Below are 25,000 nucleotides of genomic sequence, written 5' to 3' on the forward strand. Positions count from 1 at the left end.
ATGCTGGACTACCTGGCAGCACACCAAGTAGTCCTCTAATGCTAATCTCTTGCTGATTTAAACAGTGATTTTTATTTATTTTAACTAAACAATGCAGCTTAGTAATTGACACATTGCTGGAATTAGGGCCTCTGTCTCTACATTATGCTGTTTGCAGATTATGTGGCAAAAATCTGATGACAGACTCCCTTTCAGGAAATTCTTCAAACACTTCCTGTCAGCCCCCCCCCCAAAAAAAATACTCCCCTTTCCCTCCCCCCAAAATGACAACATTTGCACATTTACTCGATATTTCCAATATATTATCAGTCCTTTATTATCATCAAGAATTCCAAATCTCTAGAAATTTGAAATTGTTCCCGCCTCTTCTAGTTACCATTTTTTAAGCTTAACTTGGTTGCATAGTTTTTAAACACCTTATTTACAGGATCAAGTTCAGTACTTTCTTCTACAGTTTGATAAACCTTCTATAACCAAAGTTATATTTTTTTGTTACCTAATGTTCAGTGGCATAACTAGTGTTCGATGGGCCCCGGTGCAAAATTTGGACCTAGCCCCCCATCCCTGTATAGTGGTCAGATATATGTATATGTATGTATACATTTAGCGTTCTAAACCCTATAAAGAGTTGTCCTCCCCCATTATGTAGTAATATCCCACATTCTGTACTTTTGTCCCCCATCCTGGGCTCCTTCCTAGTAATTATGTCCCCTATCCTGGTATATACTGTCCTCCTCCTGTTACATACTGTCCGCCTCCAGGGCACCTCTTGGTATATAATGTCCCTCTTCTGGTATATATGTTCCTCTCCAGGTATATATTGTCCCTCTCCAGGTATATACTGTGCCCCTCCTAGTATATACTGTCCTCCTCCCAGGGCCCCTCCTGGTATATATGTTCCTCTCCTGGGCCCCTCCTGCCATATACTGGCCCCCTCCTGCCATATATGTTTTTTTCCAAGGCCCCTCCTAGTATAGACTTTACTCACCCTTCCTAGCTCCCACTTCGCACGGCGTTCTCCTCTATAGCCGGGCCCACAGTGACCGTCGGCTTTCACCGGCGTCCGTGCTATGGCAAACCATGACATTATTGTCATGCGTTGCCTCAGTCACAGGGACGCCGATGTTAGCTGTCAGCCGACCACTGTTTTTCTGGCAGTGTGTATTGAAGTACAGTGACCCGACGGGTCTCAGCACCGCAATGCATTTCAGCTGGATATTCGGCCTCAGACGCACATCCAGTTGAAGCAGGAGCTGGGGTCCACGGGGCCCCTGCACTCCTGGGCCCCTTTGCAGTCGCGATCCCTGCGACCACGATTGTTTTGTCCCTGCAAATGTAACTTTTTTTTTTTGTTATTTTGCAAAAGTAGCCTTGGCTATTGGAGGCAAATCTAGACTTCTATGCCCATCCATCTTCTATAGTTCCCAGTCAAATTGGCTCATTTCAGACATCCATTTGTGACACCCTGGCTGGACCAGGTAGTCACAAATAGGCCCCTGCACTACACCGTTCCCTCATAGGCAACATCAGACAACCTTTAAAACCCTAGTCACCCCCCTCAGGGCTGGATGGACACACCAGGGGGCTGAACCAGGCGGTTGGAAGACGCCCACCAAGGAGTCTAGACAGCCCGGGGCGGGAAAGTAAACAGATTCTGTTAGAGTTCAAGTTGGAGAGGAGTGTGGGCTGGAGCTGTGTGCAGCTCCAGCAGAGGCGACTACCCCAAATTGAATGGCGCCAGGATAGGAGCCCTGGTGCCTTTGGCTAGGAGGCAGATGGCGGCCTCCGTCTGCAGGAGTCGGGAAGACTGCTCGGTGGAACCGAGGTGGACCGGGACAAGGCAGTGGCCCGCCCGTACCGACCCGGGGAACCGACTCGGAAACCGGAGCACACAGGGGGGTACTCCCTGATGCAAAGTCCAGAAGCTACTGGAACTGGTTAGTTCACCGATTGAGGCAGGACTAGAGGTCCTGTCCCACCCAAAGTCCCTATTAGAAGACAACAGCCCACCGAGGGGGATAGAAGGCCACCGCCAGGGCTGTGTGACATCTACCGGAGATCCCACGGGCCAGCGTCTGCGGGCAAGGGCTCCTTAGGCCACATCCAGCCGGGGAGCGGACTCCTGAAGTTGCAAGCACAGGCAGTCCACCATTACACAAAGATGCAGGAGAAAGACAGAGACCACCAGCCGGCTGCGGTCACCAACCACCATCACCTTGGTTTACCAGGGACTCGTGTGTTTCCTTCAATAGTGAGTACACCAGCACCCTGCGGTCGCCCATCTCCCTGCACCAATCCCCAACTGGTCCCGGGGCCACCATCCCTGCCCACGGAGGGGTTAACAACTTGCTGCATAACATCTCCCCCGGGTTACCCGTCACTGCAGCCGTGGTGTCCAACCTCACCACATACCATGGGTGGCGTCACGAACTTAATACGGCTCAGCCTGTACATATACGTCCTACATCCACCACTACAAACCCCGTTTTTGATCGAAGTGACCGCGAGACCCCCCGGTCCGGAGACCCTCGAGCCACCCACAGAAGGTTCGGAGCCGAGCAGCTCGGCTGCTGTGAGCGAGGCGGCACACATGCACATCGCTCCAATCTCAAACAACAATGCATGTACTGGCTACGGGTTTTCCAACCGGAGCTTAACAGCTTCACATATTTCCTTGAGGCTGTGACACTCCGCTCGGGAGAACCGCGGCCAGTCCATGCATTGCCGTCTGAGATCGGACCCCTGTGCATGAATGTCTGAATGAGCTGACAACTATTTCTCCAACTACCCCATTCATCTGTACACTCAGTCTGGCCGACTGCCTGCGTGTCTTTAAATGGGGAGTGAGCTACTGCCAAACACCATTTATCTCCTTGGAAAACAAAAGGATCAGCTGTTAAAATTTGGCACGACTGATCTTTCTTTCATCTGCTATTATCTGTTGCAAAATCATCAGATCTCCATACATATAAGATAGTTGTCAGTGGGTTTGGATGACTTTCTGTAATGTGTACGAAAGCAAAAGCATTTTATTTTTCTTGCATTCCGATTACCTTTTTTTCTTTTTACGTACAGTGCAATAATTCTACACTTTTAAAAATGTATTTATAAAACACATTTTATTTTGTATTTTTGGATAGAAGACTTGGAGATCTCCTAAACATCAAAACCTCTTAGGCCTAAGACACACGGCATAAAAATCGGAGCGAGTGGAATGCTATAAAACATTGCATTCCACTCAGACCAATATTAGCCTATGTGCCAGCACCAATGAGCAATTATTTTCTCAGCCCTAATCGGACCAAGAAAGCAGTCACAGTATGCTGCGGGTGCAATGCGATCCTAGATTCTCTTGCACCCATTCAAGTCTATGGAGCGAGAGAAAAATCGCACTGCACTCGCAGTACAGCGGTGTAATGCGAATGCAGGGCGAGAATGGCAATAGCCGGCAACGGAGGAGAGAGGGAGATATTTCCCTCCCTCCCCTCCTCAGCGACGGCCCTCCACTCCTCAGCTCCGGCCCTATCGCACCTCAGCGCCGGCCCAATCGCACCTCGGTGCAGCGCGAGCGAGTGTCATGCGAGGATCGCAGTAGTCCCCGTGTGGCACCGGCCTTATAGTCACACTAATGCCTCATACACACTTTCGTGTTCCTTGTACATGATTTTTGTTTTCCCAGATTCAGCTCGTGCCCATTATAATCTATGGTGCTATTTACATGTCAGATTTTTCCAGTAGCACGGATGACCTCTCCAATACAAGAGGGTCCATGAAAAACACACACAGCACAGTGATGGCAGCAGTGTGCCATCTGTTTGCTGCACGTATTTAACATTGCAAAGTACAGGAGAAACTTCGTCATTTTATTAATCATTTTAATCATCTTATTAAAAATGCTGATGACACACTGATGAAAAACACTGAGGGCATCGATCCAATTTCTTTACACATGTTTACACATGTATCGTTCCTGCATCGTTGGTAAGATCTGACTGTGTGACATCTCACCAGCGATTTCCCAGCGACTTACCAGCGATCCCTATCAGGTCGCATTGTTTTTGGGTAAAGTAAGTAAGTCGTTGTGTGTGACTGGGCCTTTAAAAAGGTTGTCCACTACTTCAACTTTGATAACCTATCTTTAAGATAGGTTATCAGTGTCTGAGGTCCAACATCCAGTAGCCCTGCTAATCATCTGTTCTCGGAGCTTTCGGCAGAAGGTGGCCAGAAATGCTCAGTTCCAGAGCTGTGTCATCTTCTGATAGCTGGGTACTGCACATCCGCCTCTTATTCAAATCAATAGGAGGCGGATGTGCAGTACCTGGCCATGGCCACTAACAGAAGACAGAACAGCTCCAGAACTGAGAATTTCAGGTCACCTACTGCTGGCAGCGGCACCAAAAACACTTGATCGGCGAGGGTTCCAGGTGTCTGACTCCGGCCAATAACACGCTAATGACTTATCCTAAGAATAGGTTATCGCTGTTTAAGTAGAGGAGAACCTATTTAAGCTTTGTCTTAGTCATGTGAAATGCATGCTTGATGGAGTGGAGATTGATTTGGCTAGTGTAAAATATTCCACTTTCCATTTAAATAACCTCCTGGGTTGCTTTCGCAGTATGTTTTGAGTCACTGTTCATCTGTACTGTGCAGCACCATCCAATCAAGCTAGCTGAATTTGGTTGAATCTGAGCAGAAAGTATCGCCCTGTACACTTCAGAATTCTTCCATCTGCTTCTGCCTTCAGTCACATCATCAATAAACACTAGTAACCCAGGACCACTAGAAGCCATGCATGTTCGTCCATCACAGTGCCTCCACCATGTGTTACAGATAATGTGGTGTACTTTGCATCATGAGCCGTTCTAAGCCTTCTCCATAGTTTCTTTTTCCCATTTTTCTAATATAGGTTAAGCTTAGTTTCTTGTGTCCAAAGAATGCTTTCCAGAACTGGGCTGGCTTCTTTAAATATTTTTTTTTGGGCAAAGTCTAATCTGGCCTTTCAATTTTTAAGGCTTATTAATGGTATGCACCTTATGGAGAACCCTCTGTATTTGTTCTCATGAAGTCTTATCTTTATGGTAGATTTAGATACTGAAACACCTACTTTCTGGAGAGTGTTCTTCACTTGGGTGGATGTTGTGAAGGGTTTTTCTTCATCAAGAAAAGGATTCAGTGATCATCCACCACTAATGTCTTCCGTGGACATCCATGCCTTTTGACTTTTTTTTTTTTTTTTTTATTGCATAATGTACCAAACTATTGATTTGGCCACTCATAACATTTCCGCTGTCTCTCTGCATTTCTTCCTTTTTTTTCAGCCTATTGATGACCTGTTTCTTTTCCATTGAGAGCTTCTTTGAACTCATGTTGTGGGTTCACAGCAACAGCTTCCAAATGCAAATGCCGCACCCTGAATCAGCTCCAGACCTTTTACCTGCTTAATTGATAAATTAATGAAGGAATAGCTCATGCAGCCCATTAAAGAGCTTTTGAGATAATTGTCCAATTACCTTTTGGGCTCTTGAAAAAGATGCAGCTACATATTAAAGAGCTGTAATTCCTAAACCCTTCCAACAATTAAGATCTGAATACCCCCAAATTATAGCTGAGAGTCTGCACTTTAAACCCATATTGATTATATAATTGTATCTTCCATGTGTTTTGGTAAACCGCTAAAGTTCCAAAACTTGTCACTGTCCAAATAAATCCAGACCTAAGTGCAATCAATAGATAGATGATCGATGAATGGTGAATTCAACGACCAAAAATGAATGTTATAATGAATTATTCTGCTCGGTACCTTCGGTTCTATAATGTGATGCCCAGAGATCGGACTGCAGGTTCATGGTTCTGTGGCCATAGATGTCCTGTAATGTGTTTTGGGTTAAACAGATTAACCAAGTAGCAGAATTCTGTGGTACATAGTCTAATAACATTTTCTTGTTCTTCATGCAGAATCGCAGATTGTAACCGGAAGCTAAGAAACGTAAGTACATTAATAATAATAATTTTCTGTGTGTCCCATCAATCTGTGTTGTACAGGCCTGTATGTTTTAGTGATGATCACACAATTTATAATGGGGATATCTAGCCTAATAGACTTCCCGTGCTTGTGTATTACTGGTGTCTCCTGCTGCTGAAGGAAGCATTATAAGGTTATGTTCACACTCGGCATTTATGCTGCATTTTTATTCTGCAGCCAAAACCTTCTGTTTTGGCAGTAAAAATCCTGCATTCAAAACAATTGCTTTTGATGCTTTTTTGCCAGCGGTTTTTTGGGCATGGATTGTATGCATGCTTTGTGCACATTACATGTTTAACAAGGTTCATTTTCTTCACCAAAAACTCTGCAAAAAATGGAGCAAAAAAAACCAAAACAAAACGCGGTTGCGCAATAAACTTGCATTGAGTGAGGCCACGGCCGTCTAGTCAGTATGTGGTCGGGTGTGTGCATATTGCATGCTAGTGGCCATGTGACTGCCATTCCCGGGTCTGGCACACCAAGCCCTCATTTTTCCCAGCAGATAATGGCTGTTATTCAAAAAACTGACCTGCACCGTGTGAACAGGTGCAAACTACTATGACTTCATAAAACACAAATAAAAAAATACAGCAGCACTCTGTAAGTGCCAAGATATATGGTAACCTTGCAATTATTCAAATTTGAACAGTGCAAAATGCTTTGACGCTATAGTAGACAAACAAATGCAGGTAAAAACATAGGCGGGTTATAATGGGGGCTATGTGGGGGGTCATCGTGTATTTAGGGGGCTATATGTGGGCTCATGCTGTATACAGGGGGCTATATGGGAGCTTATACTGTATATACTAACTCGGCGGAGGCTCATCCTGTATATAGTGAGCTATGTGAGGGGTGGATCATCATGTATATAGGTGCTATGTGGGTTTCTCCTGTATATAGGGTGTATGTGGGGACTCTTCCTGTATGTAGGGCCTATATGAGGCCTCATGCTGTATGTAGGGGCTATGTATTGGCTCATACTATAGGGTGGCTGTGTCAGGAGTTATGCTGTATTTAGGGGGCTTGTGTGAACTTATCCTGTTTATAGGGGGCTATATGAGGCCTCATGCTGTATATAGGGGCTATGTATTGGCTCATACTATAGGGTGGCTGTGTCAGGACTTATGCTGTATTTAGGGGGCTTTGTGTGAACTCATCCTGTATATAGGGGGCTATATGAGGCCTCATGCTGTATTTAGGGGCTATGTATTGGCTCATACTATAGGGTGGCTGTTTGAGGACTTATGCTGTATTTATGGGCTATGTGTGGACCCATCCTGCACATAGGGGGCTATATAGGGGTGCTCATACAGTATATAGGAGATCTGTGGAGGATCTGTGTCACTCTACAGATGTGCATCACATGTAAGTTGTTCATGTGGCCTATCTAAAGGGGGGGTCATGTGATATGTCACGTGATAATAATCTTTATTTTTATATAGTGTCAACGGAATAATGCTCCCGTTCCCCATTGACTTCCATTATACTCGGTACTCGAATTGCGCCATTCTAAGCCTCCAACTGCTGATTATGAGTACAGAGCACCCGAGCAAGGTAGTGCGCACTCATCACTAGTTACGAGTACAGAGCACCCGAGCAAGGTAGTGCGCACTCATCACTAGTTACGAGTACAGAGCACCCGAGCAAGGTAGTGCGCACTCATCACTAGTTACGAGTACAGAGCACCCGAGCATGGTAGTGCTCACTCTTCACTAGTTACGAGTACAGAGCACCCGAGCATGGTAGTGCTCACTCATCACTAGTTACGAGTACAGAGCACCCGAGCATGGTAGTGCTCACTCATCACTAGTTACGAGTACAGAGCACCCGAGCATGGTAGTGCTCACTCATCACTAGTTACGAGTACAGAGCACCCGAGCATGGTAGTGCTCACTCATCACTAGTTACGAGTACTGAGCACCCGAGCATGGTAGTGCTCACTCATCACTAGTTAAGAGTACAGAGCACCCGAGCATGGTAGTGCCCGCTCATCACTAGTTATGATCTCTTGAGGATCCAGTGTGTGCTTGGTTTTTGTGTCATTTTTTTGGCACTTTGACACCGTCCGCATTAGTTCCTCCATACGCAGCTTGTATTCTGCCAGGTGTAAGTGCCAGGAATGCTATTAGAATTGTAAAGTATACTATCTATAGATCTTCATGTTTTACATTTCCCATTATATAGATAATTACTGGGGCTAATATAGAATCCTAGTAATTCTTGTCTCGCTTCTCGTTCCTGCTGTTTCGCGGAGGTGTTGAGGATTGGAATAAAGTTGGGAACCTCTTGTGAGTTTTTCCTGAGTGGACAGCGCGTCTCTCACACATCATTTGATGTGATTGGACTTTTCTGGCCTGCTTCTTATCTGGCGAAGCATTTCTGACAAAGGAATTACACTTCTGGTGCCTGATCTGGAAGAGATTAGAAGACGCCCATTCTGGCAGCAGGAAAAGTACTGTACAAATGGAACTTGCCAGAAGCTGAGCAATTATTCCTCTGCAGTAAATCATATTAGTGATGTGCCATAACTCGCCTCTTAGGGTTCATTGGGGCAAAGCAATTGCTAATACAGGGCGAGCGCAGTCAAATACACTGTGCCCCGCAAGGCCGGATCCTGGCTGAGCTGTCAGTCTCTATGTAACTTTCCATACTGGATTTGACTTTTTCTCTTTCAAACCAATGTTCACATATGTCAAGGTGGGACGGGGGGAGGGGTTACGAAGGGATTGAGCACTAATCCAATTGACTGTAATTCTGTGTTGATTTATGCCAGGAGAAGCACTAATGACTGGAACTGGGAATGGATCTCTGTGTTTTGAATCTGAATGGCGGGCGTCCCCGGATCGGTGCGCACAGCTCAACCTCCGTCTACTAAATGTTGCTCATAGACACAAAGATAAACATAAAATTTGTGCAGGTTTGAATTAAACTTGTAGATTTAGTTGGTATATTTTTTTCATTAATTTACAAATGTATAGTCAGTCATTGTCATAGCCACCTGAAAATTGGGTAAAACTACCAGGGAGGCTGGCATAACTACGATGCAGGTGGGCATGGCTCGTTACCAGGGAGGCAGGCATAGTAATGGGTATAACTATGATACAGGCAAGCATAGTGATGAGTATAGCTATGATAAAGGCAGGCATAATAATGGATATAGCTATGATACAGGCAAGCATAGTAATGAGTATAGCTATGATGCAGGTAGACATAGCTGATTACCAAAGAGGCAAGCATAGTAATGGGTATAGCTATGATGCGGATAGGCATAGCTGGCTACCAGGGAAGCAAGCATAGTAATGGCTATAGCTATGATGCAGTTGACCATAGCTGGCTACCAAGGGAAGCAGGCATAGTAATGGGTATAGCTACAATGCATGTGGGCATTGCTGGCTACCAGGGAGACAGCCACAGCCGAGAGGTGGGCACTATTGACTATCAGGGAGGCAATTTGTGGGAGGTAAATGTTGGGAAAAACTAGTCTAAGTGTATACCTCTGATGGAAGCAACAAAAAAAAAAACAAAAACACAACTAGATGTGAACAGAGTCTAAGGGTATGTTGTTTTTATTTTCAAGTAGAAACCACTTCGGGAAGCGCCGCCATGTTTCTGTTTTATTCATGTTTTCACTCCATTTTCAGAAGCAGTTTGCATTCTCTTTACATCTTCCCAAGCATTTTTAGGGGGCAATTTGCAGTATTTTTTTGAATCGATTAAGCAATGACCAAGCTTGCAGGGTTATTCCCATCTCCAAATCCTATTCCAATATGTAGTAGGTGTAGTAATAATAATAATAATAGCAAATACCTCCAATTAGAAATGTAGTATAGTTCTTATAATTCACTATGTCACTTCATGTGCAGGGCATTGCAGGATCTTGGGTATCCATGATTACGACTACGCGCAACTAACTAAATGAGACTATATATGTGGTTGTAACCATAGATTCCCAAGGTCCTTCAATGCCCTGAACATGAGGGAAGTGACATAGTAAATCAGGAGAAATACACTACATTTGTAATTGGAGGTATTTGCTATTATTATTATTATTATTATTATTATTATTATTATTATTATTATTATTATTACACCTACTACATACTGGGATAGGATCTGGGAGACGGAAATAACCCTGTAAGCGTTTTTAGAGGTTAAAATGCTGCAGGCGTTAAAGAATTCCCAGAGAAGGCAATGAGAATCTGAAGTGTCATGCACACGTTGCTTATTTGTAACTTGAAGATTTGGTACAGAAAATAATCTGCAGCCTGTCAATTCTCTCAGCATTTTTGCAGCGATTTTTTTTTTTTCACCCATTGACTTCAATGAAGTCAGACAAAAACACTATTAAAAAGCAGGTATAAAATGATTGTGTGTTTTACTACATTTTTGCTTGCTTTTTTGCATGTGTTTTTAGACAGTAGTGAATGCTGTGGAGAGAGGTTTTTCTTATCTATTTGGCCTCAGTACCTATATGAGTTTCAAATACCCCCTGGGCACCTCAAGGGCACAACCATACGGTAACCATTCTCCTGCCTATTTACAGGTTTATTAAACATATTCTAATGGTTCCGTGGGTTATTTAATTTTGCATCTTGGTCTGCTCATTTGTTTGCACTGGCTTAGTTCTCCCTTTGTGAGACTCCCATACTTTCACACCTTGGAGCAATTATTTTCACACACACCCTGTTTACTTTATTTTGTCTTTATATGCATTTTTACATATTTAAGCCTATGCATCCATTATACTAGCATTCATTGTTTAAATGTTGTTATATTCTATGTGTGTATACCTTTTCCATCTATTTTTTTGCATCCAACACATTCCCATATTTTCTTTTGTTTTTATAAATGGTTTTAATGGTATATCCCTTTTAATTGATGTACCAATGAAAAGGATTTTCACATTAATCATTGGGGAAGAGAGTCTTTCTTTTTTTTTCTCCTGTTGGATCTATAGAGATGGATTTCGACAGAGTGTGACAGGCATGTAATAAATTGCACCTTGTGTAGCTTATTGGACAGCTTTTTATGATTAAAGAAATAAATGGAAAAAACCATGTGGCGTCTGCAACGCCTCCAAAAGTGGCACATCATATTAGATGCCCCAATTCTAGTGTTTCACTATGGCTGTTCCCAATGCCCTGGTGTATTGGCAATTGAGGTAATGTTTTTTGGGTTGACCAAGGCCAGGCAGCAGACAGGGGCGGGAATAGATAGCAAAACTTGACCCACCTATTAGATATTCTGTAGCTGCTATCAATCAAATAACAGTACATTTCTGTACCTTTACTTGCCTATATTTCTGAAATAAAACATTCAATTTCAGAACAAAAGCTATGCTTACATTCAGCATCCGAGCGCCAGTATAGCACTGGCTTTACTATATATATGAATATCCTGATGGCTCTCTTTAAGAGAAAAAACATGCAGGTCCTCTGTAGTCAAGGGAATTCAACGTAATCCACAAATAGACACCTGAAAACATTAACAGACAGAAAACAAGACCCTGTCCCTCCTTCACCAATTTATTAGAAAGCATTGTTCCCAGGTCCAACGTAGGCCACCACTTCCCAAGACGTTCCTCGATTATGTAAGCTATAGGCTATGGAACCTCAGAACAAGGCTCCATAGGCTTTGAGCAGCAGCCACTCCCGACTCATGCTGCACTCTGTGAGGACTGACGATTGTAATGAGCGGTGATGTCACAGTGATGAGTGATGACGTTACTGACGACACCGCTAATCAGATTCACTGGGTCTTGCAGAGCACAGCATGAGTCAGGAGTGGCTGCTGCTCAAAGACTATGAAACCTCGGAGTATTCTCTGGGCTATGTCGGATTCCCTGGTCTATGGCGGACCTGCATGTTTTTTTTGTTTTTTTTTCCTTAAATAAAATGGTGATCCAGAGAAAGTGTTGGGGACTGTAAATTTAAAGTATTTTATGTGTTTGTATGTGTTTTTTCTTTTTACTTGGTTTAGTAATGGTGGTGTCTGATAGACATCTCTCCATTACTAACACCAGGGTTTGATGCCAGCTGACATCAACCCCAAATACCATTATCCCGATTGCCACCGCACCAGGGCAATCTGGAAGAGCCGAGGTGAAGTACCACAATTGGCGCATCTAATGTGATGCACCAGTTCTGCTGCAGCTGCGAGCTGCCATTTTTAGGCTTGGAAGGGGCCAATAACTCCGGACCTTACCAGCCTGATAATATCAGCTCACAGCTGTCTGGCTGGTTTTCAAAAATAGAATAGACCCTAAGTGATTTTTTTATTATTTAATAAAAACCTTTCCCATAAGCGCCACAGGGTGCAATTGTATTATGTTTGGGGGGGTGTTCTGAAATTATATGTCTGTATGTCTATACATCTGTTTCGATCGATCGATCTGTCTATCTCTACAGCATTCATTGGTGTCAAAAAACACTAGAAAAATGCAGGTGAAAAATGCATGCCAAACGCATTGATATCATGGCAAAAACGCGTTTTTCTTGAAAAAAGATGCAGAAATGGTGCAGAAATTTTTGCATCCAAATACTCAACATATGCACATAGCCTAAAAGTTGCTCAAAAGTCTAAAGGCCACTTTACACACAGAGATAGATCTGTGGCGGATCTGTGGCGGATCTGTGGCTGTAGTGAAATTGTGGACAATCAGTGCCAGGTTTGTGGCTGTGTACAAATGGAACAATATGTCCATGATTTCACTGCAACCACAGATCTGCCAAAGATTTATCTCTGTGTGTGACGGGGCCTTTAATGTATGAGCAGCAAATTGTTTTTACATATCAATAGTTTTGAGTGTTTTCGGAGTGATTTTTGGCAGGCACTTTTTGGAGCAGAATCGTTCCATATCCTCCTTAATAACAGGTGATGAGCGTAATTGGTTTTTGTTTTGTTTTTTTTGCTTCGGGCCCCATTGTTCCTTATTACACCCTAGGTCTTGGTTGCACACTATTACTTACCGTATATAAAGGTTATGCAATCGTTGTGTAATCGTGGTTTTAGTCCACATTGAGACAATCTTGATAAAATCCTAGTATAAATATTTTCGTAGAATAATGGAGAATGTTCCCATATCCAGCTTGTTCGTCTCTTCCTTGCCAACACTCGAATAAACTTTGCTATGAAGACAAGTGCTCAGCACAAATAGCAGCCACCCGAAGCCCGAGCTGTGATGGAGTCACTGAACGTTACACAGCAGCTGTTTAATATTGTCAAGTTGTGTGAAATTCTTCCACATTTGAGGCCACATAGACAGCTCCAGCCTGTCTATACTAAGCCTCATGGCACCATCCAGTCTGAATTCTGCCCCACCTTTCGTGTTCAGGTATGCAGGACATTAATTTCCTGGTATTTAATCATTTTTACTTGCCTTCTCCTCACTATATCACATGTAGGAGGTCACTATATTTTCAGTCACTTTTTACATGAACCGGCGGATTGTTCCAACGTCCTTAAAGGGGTTTTCCATAGAACACAGTTAATTTCAAAGTTGATTTTAATCAGTAGATCTTAGAAATAATAAACAATTGGATGTATTTAAAAAAAAATAAAATAAAATAAATGTTCCAGTGCTGAGATAATCTTATAAATGTGCCCCTGCTATGTGCTGTGTAATGACTGTGACTCATTGTCACGGGGTGTCATGGGATAACCGGGGACCGGGGCTTCTAAACTGGCCCACAGGCTGGGGGGGGGAACCTAGCTGGCCCTGATCCCAAAGATACGTCTGATGGTGATGACACGCCCACCAGGGCCATGGGGCACTCGTTACCGGGCCGGTTCTGTTCTGGGAGATTATGGCAGCAAGGCCCGGCTCCGTGACCCCGGCGGTGTCGTTTTAAGATGATGGTGGAAAAGTTATTTACATGGGGAGATGAATTCGTGATGCCACCTGTGGTATGCGGCAAGATGGGTGCCGCTGCTTCTATTCAGTTCCCTTGGGGCCGGTGCTGATGCATCTGAGTTGAGCTCCAGGGCTGTCGATGGGAGGTAGAGTCTATGGTGTTGAGATGTAATGGCGGGGTGCAGGGCCAGAGGCGCAGACAATAACTGGGCAACACAGAAATGCAGTCAGAATTTCTTTACTCATGGTTGATAGTTCCTGGTTACCACGACTAGTCAGAGGCTACCCTCGGAGTGCTGGGTCTTGCTGTGATGCGCCCCAGCTGATCACCGGATAGTTTGGAGGCACAATCTGGTACACCCTTCTGTGTTCCTTCCCTGGTTGTCTTCCTGCACTGGCCTTTCCCGCCTGCCCCGCGCCTCACACACACTGCCCCGAGCCGGTGTCCGCGGATCCCTTTTGTGGGTGGCTTTCCTGCCTTGTCCCTTGGTCCTATATGGTCACCTTTTCAGCGGTTTATGTGTGGTGGTGGCCTCGGTACTTGAAGTAACCTCAGCCTCCGGTTTACCAGCTGAGCTTTGTAGTCCTCCACTAGTCTAGGGACCGGTTCCCCGTCGCGGCGAAGTCTCTCCACACCGGTATGCCGGCTGTGGATGCGAGCCCACGGGTGTATGGTGCACTTTCCGCCGCTCTAAGACGACTCCTGTCCTGATCCTGGGACAAGCTGCTCCAGCCCCAGACCCCAGGACCTTTCTACTCTGTGTCCACTTCCTGACTGACTAACATTGTACAGTCTGCTGCCACTTACTAAACTCCACCTCCAGACTGGCTTCAGGACTGTACTTTCCCTAAGGTGCAACTCGCCCTAACCACGGCCTAATGGAGTGTCAATAAATTAAGAGTGTGTGTCTGTGTATGTGTGCAATGAGTTGTGGCCTCCTCCTTACCCGTGGATGGGTTACCATACCTCTGGCCGAGGTGCAGTACTTCTGTGGCGACTGGACCTTCAGGGGCGCCACAGTAATGATGTGTGGGCTGCCTTCCTTTCCCAGGTCCTGTACAGCCCTGATCTAATACCTACTCTCCCTCACCCAAGGGGAGGGCCGGGACCAAAGTGGTAAAACACACATTTATGGATAAACTTGTGAAACCAAAACTGGTTCACTCAGTACACTCACACAGAGGTATTAGACAAGTAATAAGGAGGAAAATAAGAACAGGGAGGAAACAACAAGACGACGAGAGCTCTAAAACAACTCCACGCACAAAGCGCTACAATCACCAGCATGACTGGAATACAACAGCACATGGACCAATGTAGCAAAATCTATTGTCAGCATGGGAAGATAGATTCCTCCATCTTAAAAAGGATGGGAGTAGGTGTGACAGGTCTTCCCACAACATGTGATTCCAGAGGTAAGCAGCAGGCCAGTAGGAATTCACTCCTGCCTGCCTGATCACAAATGAACAAACAGTTGGTCGATGCCCGAGCCTGTGTAACTCAGAAGTAGAGATGAGTGAACCTGAAGTGTTCGGTACGAACTCAGACCTTTCCAAGAAAACAAAGTTAGGGGGCTTTACAAATGCAAACCACTCGTAGGAGCATTTCTGTGCTCTGATACGCTCGGTGCTCAACCCAGTGCGAGGCACTTGCAGTGTTTGTTTGAGCCGCACTAGTGGGTAACATCATCGTGATCAGATGTAGTGTGTACCATAAAAAAATGGAAAAAAATCTGCCTACCCTTCCCTAGAATTTCTCTGTTTATGGCTGGCTGCATGTGGGCGGAGACCTGAACTGCCCAATCAGTGACTTCAAATTAAGTTCCCTTCAAGTCTGAGTCCAAAACCAAACTTAAAAAAAGTTCAGCTGGACCAGCAGAACCTGAACTTTTACTGGTCTGCTCATCTCTACTCAGAGACACCAGAAAAACCACAGTGTAGAGTATTAGTCTGTTGTGTGAACAGGGGCTGACACCTGGCAAGTTATGAGCCAAACCCCGTGTGACACTCATTTGCTGCATCTGTAACTGCTGATAAAAAAGGGAAAAGTTAGAGCTTCAAAATGAATCTCCACCGTTTAATCATTGTCACATTTAGGTTAAAAATGTTGCTTTGGTAAATTTTATTAATGTTTGTAAAGCAATAAAGTCACCAAATCCCTCCATATTTAATGTGACTGAATATTTATAGTGTATGGTCACCACACCCAGCGTCACCCATTCTGCTGCCTCAGTCTGGCAGCTTGGACCCCCATTTGCCTCATGCCCAAGATATGAGATATGAGAGATGAGAAGACAGAGATCTGAGGAGAGCCGTGCAAGGTCTGACCCGCACCTCTTCAACTTTGCATTAGTTTTGGATGGACCAGCACCAATGATGACCATTCAGACTTTCCATCGCGCTCCCCAATCCTATGCGGGACTTTTTTTTGGTAACAAACCAAACTGGGCTGAGGCCCTGCCCATGTGATCAGAATGGGCAGGGCCTCGGCCAACATAGCAGATACCGGGAAGCAACATTATTTTTCTATTGGCTGAGGCCCCGCCCCTTCTGGTCACATGGTTCAGCACAGGTCCTTCTAGTCAGTAAAACAACTCTGTAATAGAATTAGCATAAATAACGGTCAGGAGGAAGCACAGGCAGGGTGGTGGGAATCACTATGAATACCGACCCCACCTATTAGCTGATCGGCAGCTGCTGCCACCCAAAAAGCTGTTCATTTTACAAACTTTATTTGTGTTTCAAAACCTATACATTCTAGCAGACAACTAATGGTATGTATGGAATCAGCCTGATAGCGCCAGTATAGCACTGGCTTTAGGTTATATAGGAAAATCCTGGTGGTTGGTGCGCTCTAAACGTTTTGCTGTGACACAACCTGATAATTTTTTGTACAAGACGAGCTGAAGTGGAACCTTTTCTTCCTTTATTTACTTTGCGTATGACGTCTGAAAGTATAGATTTACTGTGTCCTATCTGCGTTAGGAAATGGGTGTGTGTTCTCTCAAAAGTATCTCATGAATGCTTTAACAAAATGTATACGTGCTCCAGAGATTTCACCTCTGTCTTTCTGACTACGTGCAATTACTGTTTCAGCTACTTTGGATTATTTTTATTTGGTTATTCATCTGATTTCTCAGCCTTAATTGTATATTGTAAATCTGGCCTTGGTCATAATGTTGATTATGAAAATAATCATTCAAAATATTATTACAAGGTCGTTATGGGCATATGATACTTTCCACTGGGTGCTCAGAGGCAGTTCAGTTGACCACATGGTGATTTGGTTTATTTTACTTCCATTATTTTATGTTTATTAGGGGTTTATCCATGTTATGTTGAGTTTCTAATTAGCCGTTCCATCAGGATTAGCTTTCTTGTGTCTCAACCTATCATTTTTTACAAGTTTGCTTTTTGATTTCAATTCTGGTCTTCTTTTTTAAGTCTACAAAATCATGGAACCAAGTCAAAAAATGCAACATGCAGTGTTTTTGGATCTTGCAGCCAGGTATGTTTTTCTATGAAGTGCTCTGTCATTTAGGAGAAAAAAATTGTGAAAAGATCCGACCATGGACTATAGGAAGAGATCTGACAAGTCCGATGCAGCTCCCCAGCTGGCTTCTCCCCGCTGGTCTAGTTGATTGACTGGGCTTTACAATTTATGTACTTCGGGGGAGACCTGTCAATCAACTAGAGCAGTTTGGAGAGAAGCCAATGGGAGGGTCCTAGTGGATTATTGTCGTCTCTACCTGTGAGGAGCTGGCTGCAGACTATTGGACCAATGAACGTAGGGTGGAGCCCACAACTCTTAAAGGATTTGGGTATTTTGCAGCACGGAGCATCAATTACAAAAACAATCTCTGATAAAACTTAACAATAAGATTTATCTGTCGGTTTACATTACATAATTTGAAGGTGGAAGGGGTTGTAAATTTGTTTCCTAGTTAGCCTCAATGGCCTCTAATGTATTCAGGCCTGCAGTAGGATTCATTGTCCTGCATCTGGTGGGGGATTTTTTTGTCTATTGTTTCAATCTGCAGAGGGTCCCCCTGATACACAATCCTGCAAGCTGGCAATAAGACTGCCTTCCTTCATACTTGGAGTTATATGAAAAAAAATGTTTAGGGGGTTGGGTCTAATGAGCACTTCTGCCCATCCATGGCGCTTATCCCAGGAAAAGGAAAACAATAAGCCACATGTTTGGTCAGTGAGTTATTGCTGTGACTGGGAGAGGGAAGATCTGTTGCTGCAGCCAAGTCCTGGTGCCATGAATGGACTATAGAGATTGGAGCTGCATACACATGCTATGGTCGTAATATCCGTCGACTAGATTTGAGGAACTGTTCTAAGAACTAATGTTGATATCTGTCATCTGTAGGAGCATAAGAACTATTGTAAATAAAAATTGTTACATCGTTAACCTGCCTAGATGATTAATACAACCCACGGCCTTAGATCTTCACACTGCCTATAGTTGCTTTCTGGCTCTTAAGACTGTTTTCTATGAAACACTGGATCATTTAAAAAAAAATATATACCTTGCTGCAATCTTGGATTCATGCTACCTATGGTATGGACAATAGGATGGATCGACACGGGTTCCTTTTTTTCCTTTCTACCGCTTATCCATTGGCTGTTCATGGAACTGCATTTCAACCGCATTCATATCTATAGGCAGTGCTTTTTTTGCGGTGGTGGTGCGGAAAATGTGAAGAGCGCTGAGGATAAGCACCTCTGGCTCTGTCCACATGGCTAATTTGTAAATTTTCTATATCCTCATCCATTGGCTGGAGCAGGGTGACCTCTGTGCCCCCCCTCTGATCTGATTGGAGCTAGCATCCATGTGACGCTATCCCTCCAATCAGATGTGGGGGGGCGGTGGGTGCCTGCACTCTGCAAGATGTTCATGGACACTGAAGATCGATGTCACGGCCGGTCACCCTGATCGGCTGCCATCCGGTAAGGTTATTTGCTCCCCTCTGCTGTCTTCCACTCCCTCCCCCCCGACCTCCGTTGCCCCCCGTCGTCCGATTCAACCCACCAACCTCCGCTCCCTCCCACCTGCCCTGTAATCACTGTGCTGCTCCTGCCGCCGGCGATCAGGTCCCCTAGTGCTCCCCCCCTTCCCCCCACCCGTCTCCCAGTGCTCACTCCCCCTGCTACCACCGGCGCTATGTCCGCTCCCAGCTGCTAAGCGGGAACACTAGCAAAAAAATCTCCCACTTACCGGTCTGCAGCCTCCCGGGACACGTCTGATCGGCTTCAGGACCTGCCGGTAATCAACTGATGTAGTCATGCTACGGCATCAGCTGACAGTCTAAGTCCAGCGGTGGGGCCGGCTTTTTACCGCCCAGCTGGTTTAAGCGATCAGGTGATGCTATGAGGTAACTGCAGCAGCTGATTACTGGCGGCTCCTGGAGCGATCAGTCGTGTACCGGGATTTTGCAGACAGGTGAGTAGTTTGGGTTTTTTTGCACTGATGCATCAGCTGAGTGTATAAAAGCAGTTTATACAATCAGCTGATGTGTCATGTGATTCATGTCCTTTAACCTGATATCATCTGATCGCTTTGCCTTCCAGCAAACCGATCAGATGATATTGAATCCGGATTGGACGGCGCGGGACCCTTGACCCAGGATTACTGCGGAGGGGGGGATTCTTTATTTCAATAAAGATGGAGTCACTAATTGTGTTGTGTTTTATTTCTAATAAAAATATTTTCATGGTGGCCATGTCTAATATTGGCGTGACACCATGAATTTTAGGCCTAGAGCCAGTTGATAATATACAGCTGGCCCTAACCCCTTATTACCCAGCGAGCCACCCGTCACCAGGGCTGCTGTAAGAGTTGGATACAGCACCAGAATATGGCGCTTCTATGAAAGCGCCATTTTCTGGGTAGGCTACGGACTGCAATTCGCAGCAGTGATGCCCAGAAAGCTTGGGCACTCTGCGCTGCGGATTCTTATCCCCAGCTGCCTAGTTGTACCTGGCTGGACACAAAATTTGTGCGAAGCCCACGTAATTTTTTTTTCTTAAATTATTTCATGAAATTCATGAAATAATTAAAAAAAAAAAAAAAAAAAGGGCTTCCCTATATTTTTGGTTTTCAGCCGGGTACAAATAGGCAGCTGGGGGTTGGGGGCAGCCCGTACCTGCCTGCTGTACCTGGCTAGCATACAAAAATATGGCAAAGCCCACGTCATTTTTTTTTAACGTTTTTGGGCAAAAAACTCCTGCATACAGTCTTGGCTGAAGGATGCTGAGCCTTGTAGTTCAGCAGCTGCTGTCTGCTCTCCTGCATGTACTAGTGGATGGAGAATGCTGAGCCTTGTAGTTCTGCTCCCCCTGCCTCTCCTGCATACACTAGTGGATGGAGTATGCTGAGCCTTGTAGTTCTGCACCCCCTGCCTCTCTCTCCAGCATACAGTACCGTATGTAGTATGTAGTAAACCGTGCATAGGATCTCCCGGCAGCACAACAGCAACGAAAGCACTCCCTCCCACTCCTCAAACTCGGCCGCCGGCTGACAGATCCTCCCCACCCCCCCTCCTCAAACTTGGCCGCCGGTGCCTAACAGCACCCCCCCCCCACTCCTCGTCTCAGGGATGCGTACCAGCAAATATTTTTTTACAAAAAAAGCAGTGTTTATAGGACAACCGGTCCTGCTAGAATCTACAAGTTCTGCCTTAGTTCATTTAATTGTTTGGCTTCCTTTAGTAATGTAATTTTCTAGATTAAGTACTTGAACTTTCCCTCCATTAGTATACTGTGTGCTGTACGAGTGCTGGTGCCCCCATCCTGTAACTGATGAGCTACGGTATCTTCTCTCTTTCTGAACCATTCTGCCTGGGCGGTGGTAATAATTGCTTGATAAAGTGGTATGAGTGGTGTTGACACGTTGACTTCCACTGAGTCAAGCTTATCAAACTAGTTTGAAGGATGAGTTTGACCTAGTCCTTACACTCCCCACCCTTCCTGTTCAGTATCACGTACATGAATGTCATCGGTGTTCGCCTTGTGAAAATCCATCTGCAGCACATAATGGAATAATAAGCAGGATTGTGAGATTTGCCAGTAATTCCTATGCACCAGCTCCGTAACATAACGTTTTATGCTATACTGCTGGTCGCACGTCATTCATCTGGACGTTCATCATAATGGCAAACAATGGTGTGAAGTCATATTACATTTTATTCTTCTTAATACAGTCCTGATGTTTCTAGACTTGCATATGATCGAACCCGGCTGAACTTCATAATGTTGAACTTCATAAATTAGAATTTTGTGGATCCAAAATACTCTATTAGATCTAAATATTTAGTAGTGTTGGAACGTAATCTCTTTTGTATTGTTTCAGGTACTAGTTACTGTTTATTGGCTTGGAAAAGCGGCAAACAGCTGTGCGTCCTACAGTGGAAATCACTTGGATCTGAAGGAGTTTGAGGGTCTTCTGGCACAAATGAGAAAGGTATGGGATGGTTTAATGATGTAAGCATGGAATGAGAGCCAGTCCAACAATCTGTGAGACATAAGTCTTAGTTGAACTTAGTTTTTTCCCAGGAAAATTTTTCCAAGTAAAATTCTGAATGTTATATAGACTTTACCTTTATGTTACTGCTAGTCTGAACCTTTTATCCTGTCAATTGATATCCTTTTACAACCAAAGGTCCAAGAAAATTAAAACCTCAATCTGTGATGTCCACAGCAGCCTCCATTAATGGTGCAGTTTCCAATATGTAGGCAAAGTTTCTTTGGAGAGTAGTAAAAAAAAAATTAATGATTGTCCAACCACTTTTTTTGGTTTAAAAACAACCCATTGTGGTCTAAAAATAAAAAATGAAACATGCCCACTAATTCCACTGGCTCTCCTCCTTACGGATGTGTGTGTTCCCATGTAACTTTTTTTTAAACCATGTCCTCTGTCCATCTTTTAGGTAAAATAAACTGTGTCCATAGCTCTTAACTGGTTAACACTGCACGATAAGCTCATTGATACTGGAAGGCTGTGACCAAGGTCCACCGATGACTGAAACATTGGCCATTATACATAGTAGAGCTTTATGCTGACACTTCAATAAAGTTAAAATTAATTTTCTGATTGCGTATCTTGGAGGGCCATGTTTTATTTTTTTCTAAATTTAGGTGGACTTCCATTACTACTGTTGCAGTTCAAGTATTAGGTCACTGTCACGGGCAGTGAGCCAAGTGTTCCACCTTGCCATATCTGGTATAGCACTGTGCAGCGTTAGATCTGACCTGCTGAGCTCACATTGCGCAGTTCTGTACAGATAAGCTGACAACACTGCCAGCAGGTGAGGAGCCACAGTGGCAAGAAGACAGCAGCGGTTTATCACCACTATCTGTCTTCTCTTCTGCAGTCGCATAGAGCTTAATGAGTGCCATGTGCCAAATAGAAGCTTCGGCACAGTCAACTAATAGACCCAGTGATCACATAATCACTGGGCTTCGGCCAGACATACCTGAGCTGCTGGGGTTTCACTTACCCTGATCAGCTCTGTCAGTGACTTCTCACTGGATGTTTTCCCTGTAACTGAGGCTCCTAGAATTGCCTGTTACAGTGGAAAATATGTACAATAAAGAAAAAAGAAATAATGTGCCCACAGAGCTCTGCTTTGAGAGTTTAAGGGACAAATTACTGTATTTTAAGAAAAAAAAAATACATAAACTATCTATATCTATCTATATCGATCTATCTATCTATCTATCTATCTATCTATCTAATGTTGATCCATCACATACCTACAGGACTTGAAAAAGTATTGAGATTCGGAAAATTACCCAGTTCATAAAGAGTTAAATAATAAGCATCGAATACTACCGCATATGGCTAAAGCTAGAGATTCTTAGTATAACTTCAATAAATATATTATCTCTTAGGCCTTACTTCGCATGTCCTGTAATCATCTGTTAGAACAGATCCTGCAGAAATCCATTGGCAAAATGATTTCTGTCGGATCCTTTTTTTTTAACATTGGAGTCTATGGAGAATGGAGCAGTTAACCCATAACGACCGTGGGCAGTAATCTTACATCTTAGCGGTCAGTGTTAATCTCCCTCGACGCTGCTAGCAGCCGGGGGAGATCGGCGCACATCTCAGCTGATTTGTACAGCTTAGATGTGTGCCTGCCAGGCACGAGCGGAATCGCTATCTGCCCATGCCTTTTAAGCCCTTAAATGGCACTGTCAATATGTGACAGCGACATTATAATTGCGATCGCGCTATAACTTTACTCACAGGCCAATACCGGAAGTCACGTGACATAATCATGCAGATCCGGTGGTTGTCATGGTAGCACAGGGTCATGTGACAACTCCGGTGCTCACATGACTCAGGTCCTGTAAGAAACAGCTGAGTGTTGCTTGTTAGAGGAGATGATCATTTCTTCCGGTCTGAGCGATGCTGCTCTGATTTAAAAAAACTTTTTTTTAAAAAAAAACCCTAAAAATTCAAATCATCCAATTTTCACCCCATTGAAAATTAAAGGGTTAAAAAAAATAAAAAATATACACACATTTGGTATCGCTGCGTTCAGAAATGCCCTATCTATGAAAATATAAAATCAATTAATCTGATCGGTAAACGGCGGAGCGGCAAAAAATTCCAAACGCCAAAATTACATATTTTTCGTCGCCACAAAGTTTGCGCTAAATGCAATAACAGGCGATCAAAACGTAGCATGTGCACAAAAATGGCACAGTTAAAAACGGCAGCTTGAGACGCAAAAAATAAGCGGTCATTGAGCCATAGATCCTAAAATATGAGAATGCGACGAGTTGCAGAAAATGGCGCAAAACGTACACCACTTTTTTCGGACAAACGTCAATTTTTTTAAAATTTTTTTTTAGATAAAAATAAACCTATACATGTTTGGTGTCTATGAACTCGCACCAACCTCAGGCATCACAATAACACATGTTTTACCATATAGGTAATACACTGAATCCAAAATCTCAAAAACCATTGTGTAATTGCACTTTGTTTTGCAATTTTTCCGAATTTGGCATTTTTTTTGCCGTTTTCCAGTATACTATATGATAAAACTCATGGTTTCATTGAAAAGTACAGCTTGTTCTGCAGAAAACGAGCCCTCACATGACCATATTGACTGAAAAATAAAAAAGTTACGTCTCTCTGTAGAAGAATGGTGAAAAAAAAAAACCCCTGGAAAGCGCAAAATTGGCTAGTTGTGAAGGGGTTAATGGATTGCTATTTATCTTCCATTTGTAACAGATCCTGTAAGAAAAAAACGGATCCGTTATAAATGCAAGAAAAATGGATCGCTAAATAACAATCACAGATCTGTTCTCCATAGACTCCAATGTAAAAAAAAAAAAAAAAAAAAAAAGGGATCTGGCAGAAATGTCATTTAACAATGGACAAAAAAAGTTGTGTTTGCAGAACTTTTTTTCCAACAGATCTCAGCAGGATCCGATCTATCTGATGATTTTCCTCTCCCCATTCAGTGGTCCCGTTGGGGCTTCTGTACGAGTCCCCATAATAGGATTTGGACATATATGCTGATGAGGTACTGACTATAATGGTGCAGACAAAGTCACCGTTGCTTTGTTGTGCACCATTTTCGGGGGTATACGCTTCCTGGAGGAAGACACAGTCAACTGCGTCTGGGTCTCTGCCTCCATTAGGCGTATACTCCCGAAAATGGTGCACGACAAATCGACGGTGACTCCGTCTGCACCATTATAGTCAGTACTTCGTCAGCGTATACGTCCAAATCTCGTTTTGCTGGGAATTCGGATGGAAGCCTAACAAGGACCACTGAATGGGGGGAGAAGAACACAGTATGAAAGCTTCTTTACAACTTTAGGGAGACATTATAGCTAAAAATAATGGATAACTTATCAAATGGACTGCTAGAATTATTTACCATTCCTAATCCAAAGCACAGATTGTTTGATATTTGGTATTGTATAATCTTTGCATTGTGACGGTATAAGGCTATGTGCCCATGTTGCGTTCTGTCTCTGCAGAAATTTCTGCAGCGATTTGAACAGCACACGTGCGCTTCAAATCGCTGCAGAAACAGTCCATAATGAAAAGCCAATTTCATGCGCTCTGGATTCTGCCCCTCCCATAGACAGAG

General features: G+C 43.9%; 1 protein-coding gene across 4 annotated transcripts in view; it reads left to right on the forward strand.

Moving 5' to 3' along the window:
• Nucleotides 1–25,000, forward strand: part of LIMCH1 (LIM and calponin homology domains 1) — a 391,967-nt gene that overhangs the window by 266,543 nt on the left and 100,424 nt on the right. For all 4 annotated transcript variants that reach the window (XM_075346998.1, XM_075346997.1, XM_075346999.1 and 1 more), the window contains 2 exons: nt 5,956–5,986; nt 21,235–21,345. In XM_075346998.1, coding sequence (XP_075203113.1) covers nt 5,956–5,986; nt 21,235–21,345 — 142 coding nt within the window. The remainder of the gene's footprint in view (nt 1–5,955; nt 5,987–21,234; nt 21,346–25,000) is intronic.

The sequence above is a fragment of the Anomaloglossus baeobatrachus genome, chromosome 1, assembly GCF_048569485.1.
Source record: "Anomaloglossus baeobatrachus isolate aAnoBae1 chromosome 1, aAnoBae1.hap1, whole genome shotgun sequence".
In the NCBI taxonomy this organism is placed as follows: domain Eukaryota; kingdom Metazoa; phylum Chordata; class Amphibia; order Anura; family Aromobatidae; genus Anomaloglossus; species Anomaloglossus baeobatrachus.